The sequence below is a fragment of the Stigmatopora nigra genome, chromosome 12 (assembly GCF_051989575.1).
Source record: "Stigmatopora nigra isolate UIUO_SnigA chromosome 12, RoL_Snig_1.1, whole genome shotgun sequence".
In the NCBI taxonomy this organism is placed as follows: Eukaryota; Metazoa; Chordata; class Actinopteri; order Syngnathiformes; family Syngnathidae; genus Stigmatopora; species Stigmatopora nigra.
In genome coordinates, this window is record NC_135519.1 from 9,087,131 (window position 1) to 9,110,150 (window position 23,020).

General features: G+C 40.7%; 1 protein-coding gene across 5 annotated transcripts; it reads left to right on the forward strand.

Moving 5' to 3' along the window:
* Positions 1 to 8,158: 8,158 nt before the first annotated feature.
* On the forward strand, positions 8,159 to 21,448 carry foxn2a (forkhead box N2a). 5 transcript variants are annotated; one of them, XM_077729768.1, is made up of 8 exons: positions 8,159 to 8,365; positions 10,004 to 10,199; positions 10,630 to 10,701; positions 16,563 to 17,140; positions 18,273 to 18,397; positions 18,628 to 18,677; positions 19,625 to 19,693; positions 19,985 to 21,448. In XM_077729768.1, exons 4-8 carry the CDS (start codon positions 16,577 to 16,579, stop codon positions 20,407 to 20,409), a joined length of 1,233 nt encoding a protein of 410 aa, XP_077585894.1. In that variant the 5' UTR covers positions 8,159 to 8,365; positions 10,004 to 10,199; positions 10,630 to 10,701; positions 16,563 to 16,576; the 3' UTR covers positions 20,410 to 21,448. The 5 variants fall into 5 exon arrangements, with proteins under 5 accessions (XP_077585894.1, XP_077585895.1, XP_077585897.1 ...); XM_077729769.1 differs by lacking the exon at positions 10,630 to 10,701; XM_077729767.1 differs by lacking the exons at positions 10,004 to 10,199; positions 10,630 to 10,701 and having other exon boundaries at positions 8,162 to 8,365.
* The last annotated feature ends 1,572 nt before the right edge of the window (positions 21,449 to 23,020 follow it).

A 23,020-nucleotide genomic window follows, 5' to 3' on the forward strand; every position in this document is an offset into this window, starting at 1 on the left:
CCACAATTTGTTGAATGAACTGCGTATATTTTCTACGTGGCCTCAGTACAAAGCCCCTCTCTGTTCCAACAGCTTATTTTGACCCAAAAAAAATGTTTTCATTCTGGATAGTAGTCAGCTGAAAACGAGAAAATTTATATGCATGCCACAAACTATTCCGTAAAATGAAATGTTTGGGCCCGTTGTTCATATGCTTATAAAGCATTTCATCCGATCACCAGTTTGCCTGCAAGACCGCATCTTGTTCTTGACTCTTCCATTTGAGTTATGACAGCGCAGCACATATGTTGGCTTGGTAACCAATCTAGTATCCAGTGGCAACAGAGTTCTATTGAATGCTCTATATTGGCTAATGTGACCACCACTATCATGTAACAGTCACAGGGACACATCCATAGAGCTGCTGAGAATGTAAAATTGGGGAGGGATCATTCATGACTTGACATTTCCAAGGGAATGTGTGATGTAACATCATATATACTGTATACTGACACTGTATATCTGTCAGTTTTGCAACAAAACCACCTAAAGTTATGTTCTCTCTTTAAAAAAAACTGCTTGTATGTTTTGTGTCCATAAGATATTTCTGACTGCTCACCATTTCACCCTGTCAATATCTGAAGGCATCCACTGTGGCAGAGGCAGACACAACAGGATAAGCGTCTTTGTCTCAGACTCTTGTCTGTCAGAGACCCCTCCCTGCATCCACTCCTCTATTTGGGAGGCTGTTACAGAGAGGGCAGATGGCTCATTACCATAAATAGGGCAAGGAGAGAGTGAGTGAGGGGGCCGTGCATACCGACCAAGAGGACCACGCTGCCTTAAATCGAGGAAATGGGACGCCGTTGCTAGGAGAGAAGAGCGACAGCTTTATGGTAACACAAAGCTGACACCCCCCTTCAAAACTCGTTTTTATTCACGCCCTCTTTTTTACCCTGAGCCTTGAGTCTGCCGGTTACAGACAGATGGTCATTGGGCCCTACCGTCTCTACAGCTGGACATGGGGTACAACAACACAGTGGGACCTGGCCGGAGAAAATCACACCTCATGCTGTCCAACTTATGAGAGATGGGAGTGGTGCATGCTGAAGCCCAGGCTAGCAGCTAAGAATAGAACCGCACTTGTTGCCCACAGGAAACATGTGGCATCACAGTAGGTTATCTTTTGAGGTAGTTAGATACACTGTGTAAGAAGCCCTAATATCATCCACCTTACCACTTATACATGGTACTGATGCTGGGTGGGTATAGTTGTTTTTTTGGTGGTTTTTTTTGGGGGCAGCCTGTGCTGTTATTTTTAATCCTCCAGTTGAGTCATTGACCTTGTTTTAAAATGCTACAAAGGTTGGTAAATGTATTCATGCGTATGCTAATTAAGAGGACACAAAAATATGGGAAATTCCGTGATATGAGTTGGGAACGACATCTTCCCAGGTTGTGTATGTCAGACTCAGCATCACATCTGTCCTCAGTGGAGCCAAATGTCTCTCAGAAAAAAGACACAAACATTTTAGATAATAATACTTCAAAACGATTCATTACTGAATGTTTATCGTCAAATAAAATAAAATGAAACAGCAAGTCTACACAATGTCCTTTGTATGCAATTGTAATACTATTAGGTTGGGTGCATGAACTGGATGGCATGGAGGCAGCATATAAGGTAGGTTGGCCTGCACTACCTAGCCCACTGCTTTGGTTGCATAGGAACACGAGAGCCATGCCTACCCTGCAGAAATACTCCTTTCCTCTTTTCTGACATGCTTCATTACCCCATGCTCAGCCAGGCAAAGAGGCACTGCACCACTTTCTCCAGTTTACAGTCATGTGCCCACTTACAGCCTTGCTGTGTGGCTCTCTATAGTCTCAGGCTGGATAGACATTTGCCCTCAGGCATTGGGTCATTCTCGAATTTTAGGGGCTGAGGAAAGACAACAGTGGTAGATTTAAAATTTTATATCGTAATAACCACAGGGTAAATAACCACTTCGTTTGAACTTTAGGCAGAGAAGGACAAAACACACTTCACTGAAAGGTAAACTCTCTTTTTAAATATGTTTTACAGGGAGGCAACTGATATATTTCCACACCAGCCCCAACAATTTAGTCTTGTCAGCATGTTCTAGGCCTGTCTCAAGGCCTATTTATGGCTGGACATACCCAGAGCATCTCACTAGAAAGGGGATTGGGATAAAATTGATCGAAATGTCCAACCCACCTAAATTGAATCCTCTGGAAGTACTACCGTGAAGTGGAAAATGTTGATCTTGCACAATGTATGGTGTGTTGAAGTCAATTGCCGAATATGGTTTTCATGAAGTTACATGGTTTGTTACCTGGGGAAAGGTGAGTTACTCCATAACCAGCTAAGATGGATGATTACAATTTTAGCGATCAATCTCAATTTATATCGAGATACAAGAGTTACTTGGGACTGAAAATTTTCATGTCACATGAGGGTAGTTGTTGTCTGCACAGTTCTAGTCCAGGGTTTTTGGTAAAGCAATCTCATGATCTAGGTCAGCTACATCGAAAATGGATCTCATAAATTCCTTCAGTAAAATCTTTAAGTGCTGTTAAAAATGCATTATTTTGTAAAATGCAACGTTTAAACCCTGACCCAGAAAGTACTGCAGAAATGCCCATTAAAGAGTTGACAGTATTAAGACCTATAATGCATAGACACCACAGTTTACAGTCCTTCCAGTTGCACGTATAGTGCACGATTGTACTATATGCCCTTCGCCTGGTCACCGTCAACAATGGTTGTCAGGATATTTTGTTTTTCTAAGTGATTCCAGCAAGATTTTCTATCTTTTACCCTCTACGGATTAATTCTGACAATGATGAAGGAGCAATAGTAATGCATACACTGGTAGTGCCAGCTAACGCCGCTGCACATAAGACCACAATTGTCCAACAAGATACAGTGCATTTGTTACCAAGCAATAACGAGGCGGACTATCTGTGAAGATCTATGCAGGTTTTAAAGAAAGCTTTGGGTGTTGTTTTGTTGTGACAGTGAAGCCATCAGGCAGATGTCTCACAGACATCACGACTTCGCATAGCTGATGGTGCATTATAAATTGAGAGATCGACATAAGATGTGGCTTCACTTTCTAAGGCTGCTCCTGTTCCACTGTTAATTGACTGCAAGTGTCCATTTGCATGTGAGGAGAAGTCATTAAGGACAAAAAAACAAATTTGCTTTGGCATAGAACGTCAAAAGATCAATCTTGTTCGATTATCTCCGCGGCTAGTGTATTGGCTAATTTTGCCATTCCAATGCCTTTTTTGCAAGGGAGCCTGATTGTTGCATCGTGCTTGAAAATGCCACAAGGTAGCAACGGTCAATCAATTTTGAAAAGACACACACTCAAGGTTGTCTAATAAAATGATGACAGTTCAGTGTATCTTCTCCTGGAAACAAAGGGATTGAAAGAAAGAAGGCACTCTTTTTTTGTTACAAAGCAATCGAGTTAGAGAAATCATTGTCTTTGTAAATAGTACAATCACTTAGACTGTATTGATCGTCTGCCAAAGCCTATAATCATTGGTGTAAACATGAAGAAGACTAAAGAATGTAAAATCTTTGTGTCTGAGTCTTCTTTGACATTTTTATCAAAAGCTATGGGCCACCTTGTATGTAGGTTAATTCTTTATGCGGTCAGCAAGAAAAATAGAATAAAGATTATCATCAAGCATATGTACTCACAGAAGTGAATTGTTGTGCAAATTATACAAAAAAAAAAACACCATCTGGTGCCTGGTATAAAAAAATGCCATTGGTCATGTGGTTTGTTTCGTATATACAGTATGTAAGATTGATTGTTGATTTATGTAAAACATTCCTCTTCAGTAGGAGAGTAAAATTGTAAAGAAGACATAATCGGCCTTTGAGGAGCTAGATAAAGGTCATTTAACTATTGAGTTTGTTTTTAATTAAGCCCTTGTTAAATTTAATTTACTCTCCCCAATGATGGGATGCTTAATCCTACAATGGAACAAATTGACACTTGGGCCTTGTAATACAGTGGTTTCCCCACTGTAACCTGAATAAAACAAATCAATGCAGGATATTTGTTTTACTATTGAAAAGATCATTCCCCTGCCCTTGACACTGAGTATTTTACTGCCTGTCCCTGAAAAGAAGCACTTATGTTGACAGATAACAGACAATCACCAAGTGCTGGCACAATTCATAAAACTGGGTTAACGGAAAGGATTGTCAAACAAAGGCTTCTGTAGGCAAACATCCTCCTCAAGTGAGGATAACTGCAGGCCAAAGCTTGGAGAAACTCCAGGGAGACAAACCTGAAGAACAGAGAAAGTGTTGCATTTGAAACAAGTTTACCACGCCTGGTTTGCTCTGTTAATAGTCACAGAGCGGGTAGTGTAAGATTTATGCTACGTTCACAGCACAGATAAAGAGTCTGAGCCATTGAAAACAGGATTAGTGGGAGACATTCCCAAAATAAAATGAGCTTTGACCCTCTTGTAACAACATCTGGACTTCAGCAAGCCGGGTTTTGCAGCGTTGTAATTATTTTGAGTATCATTTCATTTGGGGGTGATTTTAAGTTCTATTACATGTAAAACTACTCGGATTGTAATGTATCACCTAGAAGGTATACAGCTACATTTAAGTGCATGTACAGTTATTTGCCTTGGCATACATAAATATATGTGTATGCTTGACTGGGTTCTGTAGACCTCCACCACTTTACAAATTCAAGGCCACAATCTACCCACTGAGCCAATGTTTTAGTCTTAATTCTATTACAACTGTGTGACATATTGAACCTTTCACTTCAAAGTCTATACAGTGTTTAACAAGCACTGTAAAATATTACAAATGTTACTTAATACCTTCCTGTAAATGTCTGCAACCTTCAAAACAAGCATTGATTTTTAGTCTTTACTGATGTGATGTTTTCTGTAGTTAATTAATGGTCCGGAAGCCCTCATACGGTGTATTTGGGCTGTACGCTAGACGGCCGGCCTGATGTTAGCCAGAAAAGTGCCAAAACTGCACGAACAAACCTAAAAATCCACATGACGATAGTCTAGTCCCCTCATGAGACATCATCAATTCAATTGTTGTGGTAGCCTTTTTTTTATTTTTACGATGCCTCCAAAGCAAACTGCTTCGTTTTGATGCCGGCCACATTTGTAACCTCCAGTAGTGCCGTTTTTCAAAAAATTTCTGGGGACTTATTTTCTCACATTGGGGGTTACCCTTTGGCCTCCACCTGTCTTGAGCCCTCAAAAATACTGTTTGAGTTTTGGTTAGTTCTGGACTTGGGTAGGTATCGGTTAGGGGTTTTAACCATTATCTACTCCCTTGAATGGATCAGTTCATATACGTACTTTCTCTCCTACAGACAAGGATATTAAAATGCGTCGAGTGTTTCGCCTTAATTTTTGTCCATATAGAAAATTTTATTTTATTTTTCCAAATACCTCAGTTTGTCTGCTGTGTCTATCGTAAACTGGATTGGGTGGATTGGCAACCTACAGTATGCAGTGTCAATGATGTGTTCCCATCCAAAGGTTTGTAAAAAGAAGGGGGGGGGGGGGTAGAGAGGGCACAACAAAGGCGAAGAGGACAGAGGCAATATAGTGCGGTATACAAACAAGGTTTGTCACTAGTAGACAGTTTTATGAGCTCCAGACCTGCTGAAATTGAGTAGCGCGTGTGTGCAGCGCCTCTTATCGCCTCTCTGGCAGTAAGGGAGGGCAAGAGCCTCAACACTTGGCGCTCCGTAAAAATGGTCTGATTCATTTTCCGCCTGAGAGGGTCTCACTGGGGCAGCATCAGAGCAGCCAGCCCACACAGATTTATGGACCATTAAAGCAACGGGACTCCTGACCACTCTGCCACCATAGGCCGGCTTGCAAAGACACACCGCGCCCTCATTCATGTTTAGCCACTATAAGGCAGGATAGATTCCTCATTGTTCATTCCTCACTTTTACTGCCTCACATTAGACTTTACCCAAAGTCTGTAATCCTGCACTTCTTCACCCCAATCTTCTTTTATTGTGTGATCTGTTTACTTTTAATTGTGTTCCAGGTTAATGCAGAACTTTAAGATGTATCACATCATTTTTTTGTTCCGTTTTGTTTTGGTTTTGGTCCCTTTTCATCACTTTGATTGTAGTATGTCACTATGTGTTATACAACTCACTGTCATGCTCAACATTTCTGATGAACATTAGTGGGGCATGTTGTTTTAGCCTAACCGTTTAACAATCAGATTAGCACTTTGGCTAATGGTCTTGCTGTTTCAAGGCATCCTCTATCAACAGTTTCCCTGGTGATTAATGCTTTGCCTCTCTCCCTCAGTGGCTTTGCAACTTCATCGCTGAGAGTGACACTGGTAGGGAAAAATAGGAGAGTCTACGCAGCCCGCTGTTCCTAAGAATAGCTTTGTTGCGCAAGAAAATGATGTCAGCATAGGCCTTAAAAGATGAATGAATATAACATGACAATGAAAATGGTTAAATCAAATACTAACCATCTTTCCCTTCTGCTTTTTCTTTTAGCATATCTGGATATGATGTGATGTACCTGTTTATACACAAGGCATGTAAATGATTCTAATAACTAGATTCCAAGACAAATATATCAAGTCAAGCATTTTCCCTGACATGTTGACTTCAACCGTCGCAAAACCTGTTTGTCAAGTTAAAAAAAAAAAAGACAGCAGTGTGTGCATTGACAGCAGACAGTGCGAACACGATGGCTGCTTGGCATGTATGTGGGTTAGTGCACAATGAAGGCACACAGGGAACCTATTAGATCAGACCACAGAGAGGTACTTATGTGCGCTTATGAAATAGGTTGAGCAGGGTATCATCCATATGTGAAAGTTACAGTTTGGTGTGAAGTCGCTTTCAGACAGTAAAACTGCACTCCACAGATAGTCTTGTGGAGATAACAAAAAAAAAAAAACAGCAGTTTTCCACCACATGTAGGCTAAACTTTAAAATACTGGTATGAAGTTATTTGTAAATTTAACCTGTTTTTTTGCAAGGATATTTTTTTTTTTGCATTTTTAATTTTTATAGTTAGCTAACTGACTCTGAGGTGCAAACTGTCAAAAAAATGAACATCTGGGACTTTATAGGCCGCAACAGACAAATGAGAAATTTCAAGTCAATCTGACAGCTAAGACGAGACGCCATTTGAATTGTGTTTGTTTGGGTACTATTTAACGTCCACCGTGGGGCATATTTGATCAATATCCAACATAATTTTAAACACTAATAGATAAAAGTGTGCTGGTGAATGCAGTAGTCAAGTATTTCCATTAAGTTCATGGAAGGCAATAATAGCATTTGTACCAAAAAGAAATAAGACTGTTTTAAAGTATGTTTAGCAAAATAAGGTGACGAACTTAATTAGTTAATTACAAATTGAAGGGGAGGGGCGTGGCGACAGAAACTGCATGTTTAAAAACAATGAAACTGAAATGTGTGCCTGTCAAAATTATTTGTAAACAAAATATAAATACATCATGGGATGTACATTAAATATGCATTGATTTGGATTAGGGACCCTTCCACAATGGGTACTCACCCAACTTCTGTGCTTTGACCCCCCTTCTGAGAAGCACTGCAATATGCAACACATTGTCCACCAAACATGAATCACAAATACATTTCATAAATTAAACTTAAAATCACATCTGGCTGAAGTTTAGCCACAAAGCAACCATAAATATTAGATGAACACTGGGAATTTTGCAATTTCTTCTAATTATTATTACTTTTTAAATTTCAGGAATCGTTAAACATTTGATCAACGAGCATGCTTGCAAGTCTGGTTAGCTCCTGAGTATCACCGTTTACTTTAGGTGGGGCCCTGGTGAGGGTCCACAGTGGTGGGTGTGGTGACTCATCTTCTCCCACCCCGAGGGGTTTGTGTTATCTCAACAACATTCAATTTAAAACAACAATTTCGCCGGCGACGTCACTATCGGGAGGAAGTATTAAGAAGGACGGATTTAAAAATAAATAAAGTGCATTTGGCTTTGCGAGAGGGTAAAAAGCAAAAAAAAAGTGAAAGCTCGTTTGCCGATGCAAAATAGGATAGCGTGCGCGCTCGTGGAGCCCCTTCGCTGCGGCAGTTGCCAGGGGAGATAGGAGGGGAGGGGCTGTGATTGGCTGGAGTGGCTGTGTTGCCATGGCGACGGCTAGGGGTTTGGTAGCGTTGCCGTGCGCCGTGTGATCCGCGCGCTGCGTGCATGGAGGAAGCAGCTGCTGATCTGATCTCTGACATTGTGCGAGGCACACATCCGAATAAACCGCGTCCTGTCGCCTCTTTAACCAAGCCGCGCCGAGACCCATCGTACATGATTGTGAGTATTATTACGCCTTTTTTTCCTCGCTTTTGTTTTAAGTCTGCGTGTGTGCGCGCCTCGTGCTTTGCGATGCTTGTGTTTCGGAACAAGCTAAAAGTAAACGTGGTCAAGTGACTTTGCTCAAGAGCGGCCAGCATGGCAGACTAAGCGAAAGCATGTGGTTGCTAGCTCACCTTACTTCCCCTCTGCTTTTCGTGCTGGAATATGAACGTGCCAGGCCGTTTATTCCAAGCACACACTGTCGTCGATCCTTAGCGATGTCAGGTTTATCGACATTCAATAGAGAGAGCGCGTAAAGTTGGCCAATGCTAACGCTAGCGTTGGATTTACCCTCACTGACCTACCGAGCGGCTGCTAAGGCTACTTCGCTTCGTTCATGGACTGGGTGAGCTCCGGCATTTAACGCAATGCATCGAGTTAAAGCTGTTAAAGCAATCCGAATGGTTGTTAAGTGGTAATAAGTCACCGGGAAACGAGTCTGATCTGTCGGCAAGTATTGTGCAAGAGTCCACGTCATTGCGTGTAACTTCATATTCCACGTTGTGTTTGTGTCACTGGTGATTTCATTTCCCCGTTTGTCAAGCATTAGGGCATCAACGGCAGCTGTATATTTGTTCTCACTTCTATAATCTTCGCTCTACCGTTAAGCTTACATCTATTCATTTTACTATTTTATTTGGCGTGTTATGTGCACATCAAACCAATCACACATGGCATAACTGCATTGGCTGAGCATATGATTTCATCTATTATCACAACATTGTTTCACATGTATGGAGTGATCTGTGAAAAAAGCAAAACATGCCTTAATGTGGACACATTTCTTTAATCATCTTGTAAAGATGCCAGCAATGTGACAGTTGCAAAATTGTTTACTTGGCATCACAGCATCATCATTCCCTGGCAACGCTGTTAATGGGTGTTTTGTGTTTGGAGAAAGGAGGTTGGATTGTGACAGTGCTGAGTTACTTAAAATAAAATCAAAGTCAAATGGAGATAACGGGGAAGCAGCAACAATTCCGTTGTTATCAATCTTTATTGCCAACGTTTCTATGGGCACGGCCATCTGTTGTCTTCATTGTTGTTAGTAGTCTTTTGCAGTTTTTCCACGTCTGTATGTAAAGAGAGGCCTATGCAGAGCCAGTCCTCTTGCTACCCAGAATAACCAAGAGCCTGCTAACTTTACTGACATTCATTTCTATAAATAGGACCCTGCAATGTTGTTTTTCTTGACGTTAAGTGTCTCAGTGCATTCAATAATATTATTGTAATTTCTAGGGAGCAAGAGAATCTGTTATGTTAAGTAGCTTATCATTGAAGTTTTACATCCTTTCCATAAATGTAATCAATCATTGAATACTTATTAGAGGTATTGGTGCAGCAACAAAAATGGCTTATGTGATGACTGACATGAGAGTGTGGATGTTTGACATTTTTTACTATTCTAAGGCAGTTTGCACTAAATGTCTTAATTTTTGTTTTTATTTTTGTATTTTTTCCATGATGGATACTTGGACAAGCTGCTGATTTAACCAAAAGGTTTGAATGAAAGACTGCTTGTTAAAGCCTACAGATGAGTCTTACATCCTTTTTGTTAATGCTTCATTTGAAAATTCTCATGTGCTTTCTTTGCAGGTTAACTCAACTTAATTATATGAAATTGGTTTGATCATTTTACACAGTTCAACTGCCTATCAACAGTACAAAAAGGATATTCTGGTTGCAAGACTGCAGGCATGATAGCTGCTTGACTCTTCCAATTCATCGAACAATGCTGTCTGTTTGTTGTCATTGCATTTTAGACTTTGTGGACATAATGACAATGCCGATGGTAAGTGTATGAAAAGTAAGTAGCACAGGGTCAAAAAGTTAAATCATAATTTCATGACCACTTCTTTAAGCAAGTCAATCAAATATTTGTTTCCCAAACCCATTCATTTTACTAGTAGTGTTGCTTTGGCCCAAACTGTGGTATAAGGGCCCACTTGGTGAAAGCAGTTCATTAAACTGGGCCAAAGTCCAGCCAGCCCATAATGATTTTGAGCTGAGTTGGGTTGGATTATGGAAAGTTATATTTTGTATTAGATTCTTGAGTATTTGTGCTCAGAAGTTTTTGTCACAAAGCACCAGCTGTGACAGTCATAATTCCTCATGAACACTGGTGAAAAACTACACTTGATTTTTACAACTTTTAGTACTTGGTTTCACTCCTCCAAGTAGCTGTTCCATTTCTCTTTATTAATGATGCAACTGCCCCTCAGGGGATGTGTTCTGACGCCGAAGAAATGTGACCAACTAGACTCCATTTTCATCATATACAGTACATTCAAAAGGTATGAGCTAAGTTATTTGGCCAATCAGCGCCTCAGGCTTAATGCATCAAATTGCAAAATTAAGGAAACGCTGAAGTTATGTCTAGTTAGTCCAAACCTATGTTTGTTGTTCTTATTTCAGGCCAAATTGCACAGGAACTGCAGTTCAAAATGGTGGTGTGGCCATGTAATCAGTCTTATCACACACAGTATTGTGTACTCTGACCCAAAGTAAATGGAAGGTTGCGTCCTCTAAAATCCACCATGTGCTTTGTAGGCGTGTGACTAACTAGGGTTTTAGATTTGCTGCAAAAGCAGTTACCTCTTATTCTAATTGGCTAACACAGCCTATAGAGCCAGACCCTCTGGTGAAAAGCCCCACTGTTCTAGTTTTTAAAATATGGTTTACTCAATCCACAAAACATGTGATTTGTCGATTTAAACATTCCATTCTTGCTTTTAAAGGAGTACATGGAACATGTTTCATATACAATATACTTATTTTGTCTGTACTTTTTTTCAGGAGGGGTCATCACAAAAATTGTATCAGTTAGTAAACGTACTTAGGAAGGTACTTATATAGCGTATTTATCTACATGGATTTCCGATGCACTTTTGCTTAGCTTTTAGCTCTGCTTGATGACACACCAATGGCGGTGTGTCATTGCTGTTGTTTTGATGCGACAATAACAATCTGTGGCTGGATTGTCTTTGCTATTGATGAAACAAACATGTTTTTTTTAGATTGCCTGGAGGGACACATTGGCTATAAGTAAAGCCCGCAAAGATCCCGATTTTTAGGGTTTCTTTATACATTGCCCCTTGTATTTGCATACGTAAACAAACACCAATCAACTTTTGTCTCAAAATTCAAGCCATGTGGAAAATAACAGTTGAACAAGTATGCCTCAAACCATCGTGTCATCAACTTCTAATTATCTTATTAGTGTAGCGTACAGTGACATTTTGGAAACTTGTTTTTTTGGCTTGAGAATGGGATGTTCTGCATATCGCAAAGTAGCTATGCATGTCTAATGTCCGATGAGTAGTGCCTCTTCCTCCACTCTTTTCTAACTGGTGGACACAAGATGCCGCTGATTAGGACACGCCTCACTGACAGCACTGATGTGACCGTTTCCTTGATTGAGTAGATGGGAAAGGAGAAACACAATGGGTGTTTGTTTTATCTTCCCCGGTATAATTATCAGGTTTTATTTCATTTACGGCAATGCGACTATCCCCAGGCAGGATCTTAGAACTTTTTATGTTAGTAGTGTGCTTCGCCTACAATTATGAATATACAGAATGGACACACTTCTGCATATGATAATTAAAAAATATCTCTAAATATGACATGTCTAAATAATTAAATATATATGTAGTCATCAGATTAATCATTTTGAATCCCTTATAAATAGTTTGGCAGGGGGAAATGGAGCCCAAGACAAGATGTTAGAATTTACTGAGTTATTATTTTCATTATGCTTGGAAGGCCTTACCAATCTTTTTAAGCTGGTATTTTTTTGTAAAATTTAACATAAATTTAGCATAAGAAGTGTTTTGCTGTGCTTCAAATTGTGTTGTGTTTTCTGTTTGTTTTGAAACCCCCTAAAATACAAACATGTCGTCTTTTAAAACCTTGCCTAGTGACAACTGACAACTGGTAGAAAGCAAACAGTATGGCCATGCTTGCTGTTTATGGTATTTCAAAGTATATGAGGTCATGGTGGGAGGAGGGTTTCTAGACAAGACGGGCACATGACCCTTGAGATAAGGTTTCAGTGTTTGCTGGAAGGCAGGTTTGTACTTTGGAAAAGTAACTTCAGATTAGGGCCCAAGTGCAGTTTGAAATGATAAAATGTTGGTGTCTTTCCCGGTTTACTTTTATTTGCTGTGTGTCATTAACAGGCTTGGGTGTTTGCTACCCGGCTATAAATGTTTGGCCTTCTTTTGCAATAGCTCAATCCTTTGGTGTAGCGCTGACCCAACTGTAAGTGTTCTCTGACTTCGGACTTCCTTCATGGGTGGGAGGCGTTTCCTTCCCTACTGGTTGTCTCTTTGTAATTGTGACATGAATACTGAGTGCTCAGAAACATGGTAGATACGGTTAAAGTCAAAGTAACTCTTTTTTTGTTTGAGTTCAGTGTGAGGGTTTCCCCCCATTATTTTTAACCTGTTCCCTTCACCACTGTCCCTACTAAGGCTATCCTAAATGGGGTAATTTTGCCCCTAAAATTTAATGCAGGGCATCAAATTTTATTCGATTTTTAGTAGCAGACATCAGCATAACTCTTGTAAGTTTGCTGATGTTTATTTTTTGTACTACTTTTTTTTTGTCACTTGCAAACTTGTTATTGTACCTGCATTTTGTTGATAAAATATAACAGAGCTGATTGCCGTGATCAATGTAATTTTTTCCTGGTCTTTGATCGCAATCCTGAAATTATCCAGGGGAGAAAAGGTAGTCGAGCCCTGTAATGCAATTGATTGATTTTTCAAAATCCTATACTTAATAAAAGGCATTGCAAGCCGTATCGCTCATACCAACATAATCATGTCTTTTTAATAATTTCAAGTTTGGATTCAGAAAGTAGTCACACATATCTCAGACCGTTTCAAATAACAGCCATTGGGGCTTTTCGAACACGCCTTTGTGTACCAAGAGGTGTAACTGGTTTGTGATGACTAGTTTAGTCAGTGGTTGTGAAAGGGGTGTGGCTCAATAGCCCAAGCCTTCAGTCTGAAATTATGTATTTCCTCAAGCCCTAATGTTGTGCATAATGAGAACCTAAAGTTAAGTATGCCCTCATGACACTTAGTCATAGGACAATGCCATCCAGGTTGGCAGCTGTCTTTTCCGCTCCTCTTTGTCAGACAGGTTTTACAGGGAACAGCATGAGACTGCTGGCCTCAGCAGTTTCCGCCTGTATTGATCTCCCCACATCAGCTCTTCATGCGTAGACATGAGCGCAATCGCTTCCCTCACCACACAGGCTGCCGTTGCAACTGATTCCTAAAAGTCAGATCTGCTGTCCGAGATTGTCGTTCACACAGCCATGGTCTCTCCTTTACATTCTGCTTTACCTATATATGAAACATCGGTAGCTTGATCTGCCACTTACAGCTATCTTTGTGCCTTTGTGTCATTTTCAAAAAGGCTAAGTACTTAACAGGATAAAGCAGCAGTTTGAAAGGGGAAAAATTGCCTTGGCACCTGCTGTTTGTCCCTGCCCGTTTGCACATGAATATGATGCGGCTCATGCCATGCAGGGCTATTTTAACTTGCAGATGAGCCATCAGGTCAGCACCATTCCAGCTTTGGTGTATTTTCAACGATGAGCTGAAGTTAGCAGGCAGACCCATCTCATTGACTCCGCTGTTTACATTCTAGTGCCCCATTAAAATTTGGGATTCTTACCTCCCTCTGGATGTATTTAAATGGGAGTGAAGTGCGTTCCTGACAAATCCAGGCGTAATCTAACATCTGAATGCTCCCTAGCCCTCCAACTATTCACCTTGCCTCTGTTCTGACGGCCTCCTGACTTATCGGGTTGCATTATGTGCTACATCTTTTTGTTTGACTTTTGTGGGTGTGCTGGTTTGCTCTTGGCTGGGTTAGTTGACTTGCAAAGTGCACGATTAGAATAAAGTGAAGTTTTATTTCTGATTCTTCAGTATTTATTACTTTTTCCTGAGTCCGGATTAATTGAATTTCCGTGGATATCAAAGGATTCTTTGGTATTCAAACATTTTGGGTGAACGTCACAGAAAAAACTAAATTAATTAGGTAAGATTCTCCTGCAAGAGTGGAAATATGTGTTGTTGTTGTTTTTTGTTTTTTAAACCATTGTTCTTTTAGCTCAATAATTTTTTTCAGGAAGCAATGGATTCTTATCAACTCTAAATGATAACATCCTTTGAAGAGTACCGGCCATTCTTTATGAATAATGGAGGTTAATGCATTACCGACTGTAAACTGCAAGTTGCACACATCCAATCGATCCCATGTTGGTGAAACCATACATATCATCCTTGGCAGATGTATTAAAAACACTGCAAATACTCTCAAGGCCAGAGTAACCTATGATTCAAACTAAAGGAAATTGGGATTGTCTGCTTCTAAATGTTTCTCAACCCTCATTCAGGGTTAAGTGGTAATTTAGTAAATGCACTAATGCCCTGCTCCTTCCTCTCCTGTTCTCACTGCCTGACTTTCACAAACTGATTTGTGTGTGTATATGCATGCATACACACACACATTCTCTCTCTCCCCCATTTTCCTGGCCAAACACTCTTTAGTCTGACCCAATTCCTATTTATCACAGAAATGAAAAGATACGCCTATCTGACGGATTAAATGTCCGTTTACATAGCTGCATTGGTCCACATTGAACGCATCACACATCACCAATACTCAAGTCATCTGGTATCCACACTCAGGTGTCGCTGCATTTCTTTTAGCAGTGTGAGACTGCCAACATGGATTATTAATTTTCCTACTCTCGTTGTGAGATTTCTGTTCTTTAATTGAAAGGAAGACATGGTTGTCATGGTGACACCCAAGACCTAAAGCTTGTTGTGAGCTGAGCCAAAGAGTAATCTCTTTGTATGTTTGGCCTTACCAGTGTACAATGCGCTTACTTGTATTTGTTGGGGAAATTTATTTTAAAATACTGTAGATGTTGATGTTAACACGGGACTCATTATTATAGCATTTCTGGGCACAAGGAAAATTCATTACGAGTCCAAATCTTGCCTGTCAGTGGGAGTAATTAAAAAATAATAATAATTGCACTGAACTAAATTTAAAATCAGATACCTATTTTTTCCTTCTCAGCTGTTCTGATTGATACACATGCTGAGTAATGATCAAAATCTTGAGCTGAAACTGTCTTTGGACAATCGTGTATGCTTAGTTTTGCCAAGGTATGAAATAGATTTTTGAACAGGGTGACCCTAAAGTAGTTGCTATAAACTAGTGGGATTTGAATTTTTACCCTGCCCGGTTTGAGGGTTTACATCTGCGAAAGTCGCCAATCTGACAACTGAGGGCCTGTGGAAGTAAGCCTTGGATACTTTTGCATGATCAAATAAATGGCCATCACTCACCGTGTAAAAAAATGTGTCATTAATTCATGCAATTTAGCTTTGTAAAATTCACTACTGTGTTTTACAATAGCGTGTGGAATTTCCTCTTAATGTCAGAGAACAAAAGACCTCACTAACAGTAGAATTGTGTCAGGCAACAATCTTATAGCTAAGCCTGTAAGAGCGTTCCGTGTAAGGTGGAAGCACTCATTTGATTCCAGCAGTCATTGGCGGGAGTCATGCTCATTTACACATAACGAGCGGCCGGGTCTTGGCTGAATGAGGTGGGCGTCAAATTGCATCAATGAGTGGAGCCTTAAGTCTCCTCAGTTGCTTGAGAGCATCTCATTGAAAGTCCTTGGCTAAAGTCAAGAGCTGGGAAGCTAAGAGGCCCTCAATTTTTGCCGGGCATGGAGGAGAGATAGAGACTTGGGAAATACAGTTAAGTAAAAATAATTTTGTGTAAACAAAGACATTATCTCCAATGTTCCCTTTAATTTTCCATATGTCTTGGCATACCGACAATCTTCCTGAGCACACTGAGGACCACTGTGAGCAACATCAGAAGTGCTTGCTATGGCCTCAACAATATCACACCTGCCACAACCCGGTGCATTTCTACGACCCATAAATGATCTAGCCATAATAAAATGTAATGATTAATATTCATAAATAGAACATCTTCATAAATGTCAATATAATATGTTAGTACTATTCCAAATATATGTCACCTTTGACAACAGTTGATTGATCTATTGTTACCTACTTGACACCATTCCCTTTTTGTCCTACAGACCTCTTTGATTTAATGGGTCCAATTATTGGGATGTCACCAGACAAGAAAACGGAAATTCCGGGTATGCAAGAAGAGCGGACATGGCTCCGAGGTGTTTGTGGAGTGGGGACACTGCCCGAGGCGGAGTGCGCTTCCAGTCCTCTTGCCACCAGCGTGGATCGGACTGGAGGTGCCGAAGATGAAGAACTCACCAACCTCAACTGGCTCCATGAGAATCTGCTTCAGAACTTCACGTTGGGAGGTCCCGAGGCTCAACCCAGTGCCAGTCCCCTCTTTGACATCGAAGGAGACTACGGACCCAACCAGGGAACTTCATCGTCATCGACAGCCTCCAGACATAGTAGAGGAAGAGAGCGGGACTCGTTGAAGTCCAAGCCCCCCTTTTCTTTTTCGCTCCTCATTTACATGGCCATTGAGCAGTCTCCTAGCAAATCTCTACCTGTCAAAGAAATCTATGGCTGGATTCTTGAGCATTTCCCTTACTTCTCCAACGCACCGACTGGCTGGAAGAACTCAGTGCGTCACAACCTCTCCCTGAATAAATGCTTCCGCAAGGTCGAAAGAACTTTAGGAAAGGTAGGTCATTAAGCTGCCGCCTAATTCTTTACAGTTATATGTACATAGCGACACTGTACATTTGTTGTTTGTGTATGTAGCCTTTAAAATATGAAAAGTCAATTCAGTTATAGATTTAGAATGAGTACAATGGCCATGCTCACATATATAGAAAGAATTCTTGTACATACCCAGCATAGTCAGAAATTTTTAACAGAAACTGTTTTGCGCATATACAGTTTTGGTCACACCGGCTGCCATATTGAGCTTAGGTATGACTTCAGACTTGGGACCAGTAGAGCCGGCGGTGCCAGGACTGTGCCTGGCTACAACTTGATATTTTCCTACAACGGGAGAACATAATGGGAGGTTAGCACTCTGTGAGTAGCAACAACAGAGTAGCGCAAGTCACTCAGCATGCAGGTGCACAGTGTGAGCACTTCGTCTGCTGACAGACCAGCGCCAGTTTCACATGACACTGGCTGGTGGTTTCCGTTGCCATGGAGACATTTCCTTCTTCCTGCATCAGGGACGGGCTGGTAATGTGAGTCAAGGTTATTCTCCACCCTCCCTCGTTTGCTCCCTCAGACTGGGGAAGAATATGCCGCCACCAGATAATGTGAAAGTTAACACACTACGCGCACATCAACGACAGGCAGATTCATTGTTTACGTTGAAGCAGTGCCAGCATGTGAAAAAAAACAAACTTAGTTACTTTGACAGTCGCCGTTGGGAGAAATGCTGATTAAACAAGGCAATGTTGTTGTTTATTTACCAAGTGTTTTACATCACTGGAAAGTACAGTAAATGGCAGTTACATGACATTTTTTTCATTTCTATAGGTGGACAATTGGTCTTAAAATAAGTAGTCATTGGGTATGAGTCATCTTATGGCACGAAACGCCAGAGGCAGGAAAAACAATTCCTGAGCTGCAAGGAAATCTGTGATGGTTAATTTGTTTTTGTGGCCTGAAAAGCAGCTAGACAATGGAAACATGTTCTCTGTTACCTTCTGTAGTTTTACTCATCATTGTGGAATGACTGATTATTTTAAGACTTCTCAAACTCAAGTGGTTCATTTGTCATCATTATCAGGTTCAATGATGCTCATTTTTCATACTCTCCTAAAGTCTAACTATCACTGTCATTACAGGCCAATGGAAAAGGTTCTCTCTGGTGTGTGGACCCAGAATACCGCCCCAACCTGATCCAAGCCCTTAAGAAGCAGCACTTTCCCACCGCTCATGCCTTCTGTACACCACCCGCCTCCCCGCCTAGGTGACCCTCTTTATTTGCCACAGTAAATTTTGACAGGATGTGACGATGCAGGAAATTGTTTTCAGGCCATCAAGTCAGATCGTTAGTCTGAATTAAACGGCCTTAGTTCTTTGAATTGAAAGATGGTGTCATTTTGAACTGTTAAAGTGGTGTCTACTATTTTTTAAAGGTATACGTTTCAAATTCAATTGTGAAACTTTTTTCACTTTTTGTTTTATTTTTCCCCACAGTGCCTCCTCACCCCCTCGACATCTCTTTCTGCAAGGTTGCTCATTTAAAGGTGGGACTGAGATCTTGGTCTTTGTATGCTTACACGCTATGCTGCTTTGTATTCTGGTGCTAATGTGCTTGTGAATGTATTGCAGTTGTGGTGCTTTTTTTTCCAGTCACATTTCAGTCACATAACATCCAGCATCTCGTTCCCCCGCCTCAATTCTTAGTTTGATTTATTACTTTCAAGTCATTGATGCCTCATGTGGTCCATTCGATGCCTCCGCTACAGTTCCCTCCTCTCTCTGCCTCTTAGATTTGTAACCTTGACAACAAGCAGAGGTTCTGCTGGTGCTGAGTGTGGAGCACTCAATCTCGCTGTAATCATTAATAATTTAGAGCCCCAGAAGTGAGCCATGAGCCTTTTAGACACTTTGTCAGGTCTGAAAAGATCAGATGCATTTTCCCTATCAGTGGAATTAATTTATCTTCTGCTTTGTTTTGATAAATCTTTCTTTTGTACAACCCAGAGCATCAGAATTTTTGGGTCACTCAGCTGTCAAGTGTTACAGTTTAGCTCATAATACCACCGTGTAATATTAGGAGCGATTAAACCCTTGTGCGGCTGATGGTTCCACCATGGTGGGACGGAATTACACTTCTTAGTCTAACCTACTAAATGAAGTAAACTGGCGGATATGTATCATTTTGGATTTTTTTTTGTGTCAGATGGCTGACAGAAGAAAGCAGACTTTTGAAAAAAAAAAAACGATACGCCACATGCTGGACTTCAATGAATTGTAGACGATGTTTTTTTTTTTTTTTTACTTGGTACTTTTAACGTAAGAGTGACTAAAAGTGGTACAACACACAAGTTATGCATTCCATTTGCGGCCCTAATGCGACCCATACCTTGATGAAAATAGGGCTAAAGCAATGTTAAAGGAACAGAAACAGCCCTCTATTTTGCTCTCACACCTTAGGACTGACTATCATGCATGTTCTCTCCTCTTCCAGAGTCTGATATTGATGCCGCCACTGCCATGATGCTCTTAAACTCTGCCCCAGGGCACCACGTTGACCCATGTAAGAGAATCCAACAGCAACCATAAGTTCACCCTCCTCACATACCACCCGAATCATTGCTTAAGTGTTTTTTTATTTATTTATATGCTGGTCCTTTTCTACACATTCATTTGGGTTGATGATGTCATTTTATTATATGTTGTATTCCAACTCAATTAGAGGATGTTTCAAAAACATTTTGAACCTGGCCCTTTAACCTTGCTAGAAAAATCTCTATTAAAAGTTGAATTTGGGCTTCCTGAAAATCTTGGTGTACCACTCATGACTTTTTACTCCATCTGTTCCCGACAGGCAATTCTGACAGCCCACTGGACCTTTCCAGACCCGACTCGGTCTTAGTGAGCAGCGATCCAAAGCAGGACCACAACTACAGCAGTGCCGCCCTGCAGCGTTGCTCCTCCCGGTCTTCCTCCTCGTCCCTGTCCTCCTTAGACGAAGGCGGTTGCGAGCGCAGGCAATCTCGCCGCGCCGGTAGCGAGGGCTTCCACAGTGACGAGGATTCCGACCTCTGGGACGAGAGGGGGGGCAACCAAACGCAGCGTCACCCACCTGCCATCAAGCGGCCGGACGGCAAAAGGCCGCGACGTGAGGTCAAGCCGGAGCTGGATGAGGAGCTTAAAGAGGCCGCCGGGTCTTTGCTTCACCTCGCCGGTATACGCAGTTGCACGGAGGGCTCCAAACGCAATGTGAAGAGCACAAAACTGAACAGAAAGTAAAGATACTCCGGACCCTGTGAATCCTCATCTCTACCCCCCACACCCCCCTGTTGTGTGCCCCGGTTTGCCTTCTTCTCCTTTTTCTCATCGTATATTGGCCATTTTGAGCCTATCTTTTGTTGTTTGTTTGGGATATCTTTGTCATATAAAACAAATGGCAATAGTATTGTTCACACACAGGAGAACGAAGCCATAATGAGACTTTTGCAACTTGGGGGCAGTCACAGAATACAGGGGCGCGGTGTGTCTGGGCCGTGGAGTACTGGATCAAAAAAAATGACCTACCTGCTTCTGTCGAAATAGACGATGGTGAATCAAGATTTTGTTTATGCTCGGAAAAATGGGAACGGGTTTTCTAACTCAAAGTCTTGCATGCTTCCTCCTCAAACCTGTATCCTCTTCCAAGTGAATCTGTGTAAGAAGCCAACGAGTGCATGTTTGTAACAGAGAAAATCTAACCTCTTTGGTGTTACAAGTTTTCCCTCTTTTTTTGTGCTAAGAAAAAAAGAAAAGTAAGGCACGGTTTCAAAAGACCTTGTGCTCCAAACCTCCTCTTGTGAGTGAGATGCAATAATGAATCCACAACCTTAACTTTTTTCACCTCATTTAGTATTGTGACTTTTTCTGCCCCTGAGATACTACTCAAGCTACAACTAAGCGAATGGATGAAATAGCTTTATTGTCTTGTTATGCCATGAACATAAAATGACACACAAGCACTGACTTTCAGGATTTGCAAAGTGTGGGAATAGTATTTACTCTGCTACTGCCAAATTTTACTTGCAAACTTTGCCACTCAGCTTTGCTTTGTTTTGATCTGTCACTCAATTTCATCTACCACAGTTTTACATTTTTGTCGCAGATGTCTCAAATCAACATCTGCCTAATCAGTACGTGCGCATCGAATTTCTTCCGTAGCTTTTATGTACTTATTTTATTTAATGTGTCTCATTCGGTCCAAATCCATGACGAGAGGGTCGAATGCCCTTCTAATGCAGGGGGGAAAAAAAGATGTAGCTGTGCTGCTTTTGTATGGGATGGAAAAGATTTGTCTAATTTGGGAGAGAGATGAGTTTGAAAAACTTGACAGTACATTATTCGTAGTGGCACACAACTGGAATCTGTATACATTTTTGTGCTGCTCTCGTGATTAGTCCTCACTTCCGGTCGATTGCTGGTGTTCCTTTTCAGAGTTCTTCCTCCTTAAAACAAAATAAGGAAGTTCAAAAACCCCTCTAATGTGTTTACTGTCAGCTGATTGCATACATTCGGCTTTCTACGGGAGGTTGTAAACCACATTTCTCATTTTAGGGGTTTTAAAGCAAAAGTATAACACGTAACAAGAACAGGTATACATAACTGCAATCTCATGTCAAGCATTTAAAGAAAAGAAAATGCACCACGCTTTGTTCAAGTGGCTGCAAGTATAACATGCAAAGGTCGGTGCCAAACAATTCACTGTGCCACTGATGTTAAACTGCAAAGGGCCATGATGACTCTTTCCTAATTGCCACAATATAATAAAATGTAGTCATGATTATATGTCCCGGTTTTTTCTGAACGGCACTAAAAAGAAATGCGAACAGACTGGATAGTAGATGCTGCAGACGTACAGTAACTGGTGCATACACTGGTCTTATTTTGCTGTGAAAGAAGAACAAAATGTATTGTTCATGAATCGTTACCTTATTTATAATATTAATTTATCAGGTGGAAATGCCATCTAAACACTGGTCATCTGAAAAGAATGACAAGGCACATTTATTTGTTTTTTTTTTTCTCATAAGAAGTATTCTGTCTTGCTAAGCTTTTTATTTCACAGCAATACATCCTTTTCCCTTTCTTTATTGTGTTGTAATGATTCAGATTTGTATTTTTTTGCCAATTGTCCATAGAGTGGGTGTTTTGTTTATTTTTGCAATTCAAGTTTGGCTGCCAGATGTTCTTTGCTTATTCTTAACCTTAACAGAACATGTTGATTCACATTAAACCCTCATTTTGCTGCCAAAATTGATGTATGCCCTGGGAATGTGCAAAATGTCACATTTCCCTCTTGTGCTGTAGATTTTCGGATTCAATCATTTTACATTTTGTCTGCATTTTTTTTTGTTTTGATTCTTTTTTTTTAAATTTTTATTACTTGAGCTAACTACAGAATACTACTGCCAATCATCAGTCATGCTTCCAGATGTTGTGAACTGTTGTGATTGTCACTGGAAACTGGAGCAGACTGACACATGCAGTCTTAAGACTGCTCCTGTACTTGCAGATCCCAGATCCATTTTGAACTGAGTGGGGAACCTAAATCTTGACACTATTTAATTCAGGTGCCAGAGTTAGACCGACAAATTTTAATCAGAAACTATGATACACATGGGGATTTTTGAGGTGATAATAGTAAATATCAATCTGATTTGTAGGGGTTTCCACTTGCACAAATGTGATCGTCTTCAGAAAAGTATAAACTGAATTGCCCCCCAAAAAATGATAAGGGTTCCCCACCCATGCCAGAGAGAATTCTCTCCCTCATTTATTTTGTAGCACTTGTCAAATGAAAGTTTGTTTTTTTTTTGCTTTCAGTGACACAACACAGAACATTTAGGACTGCCAC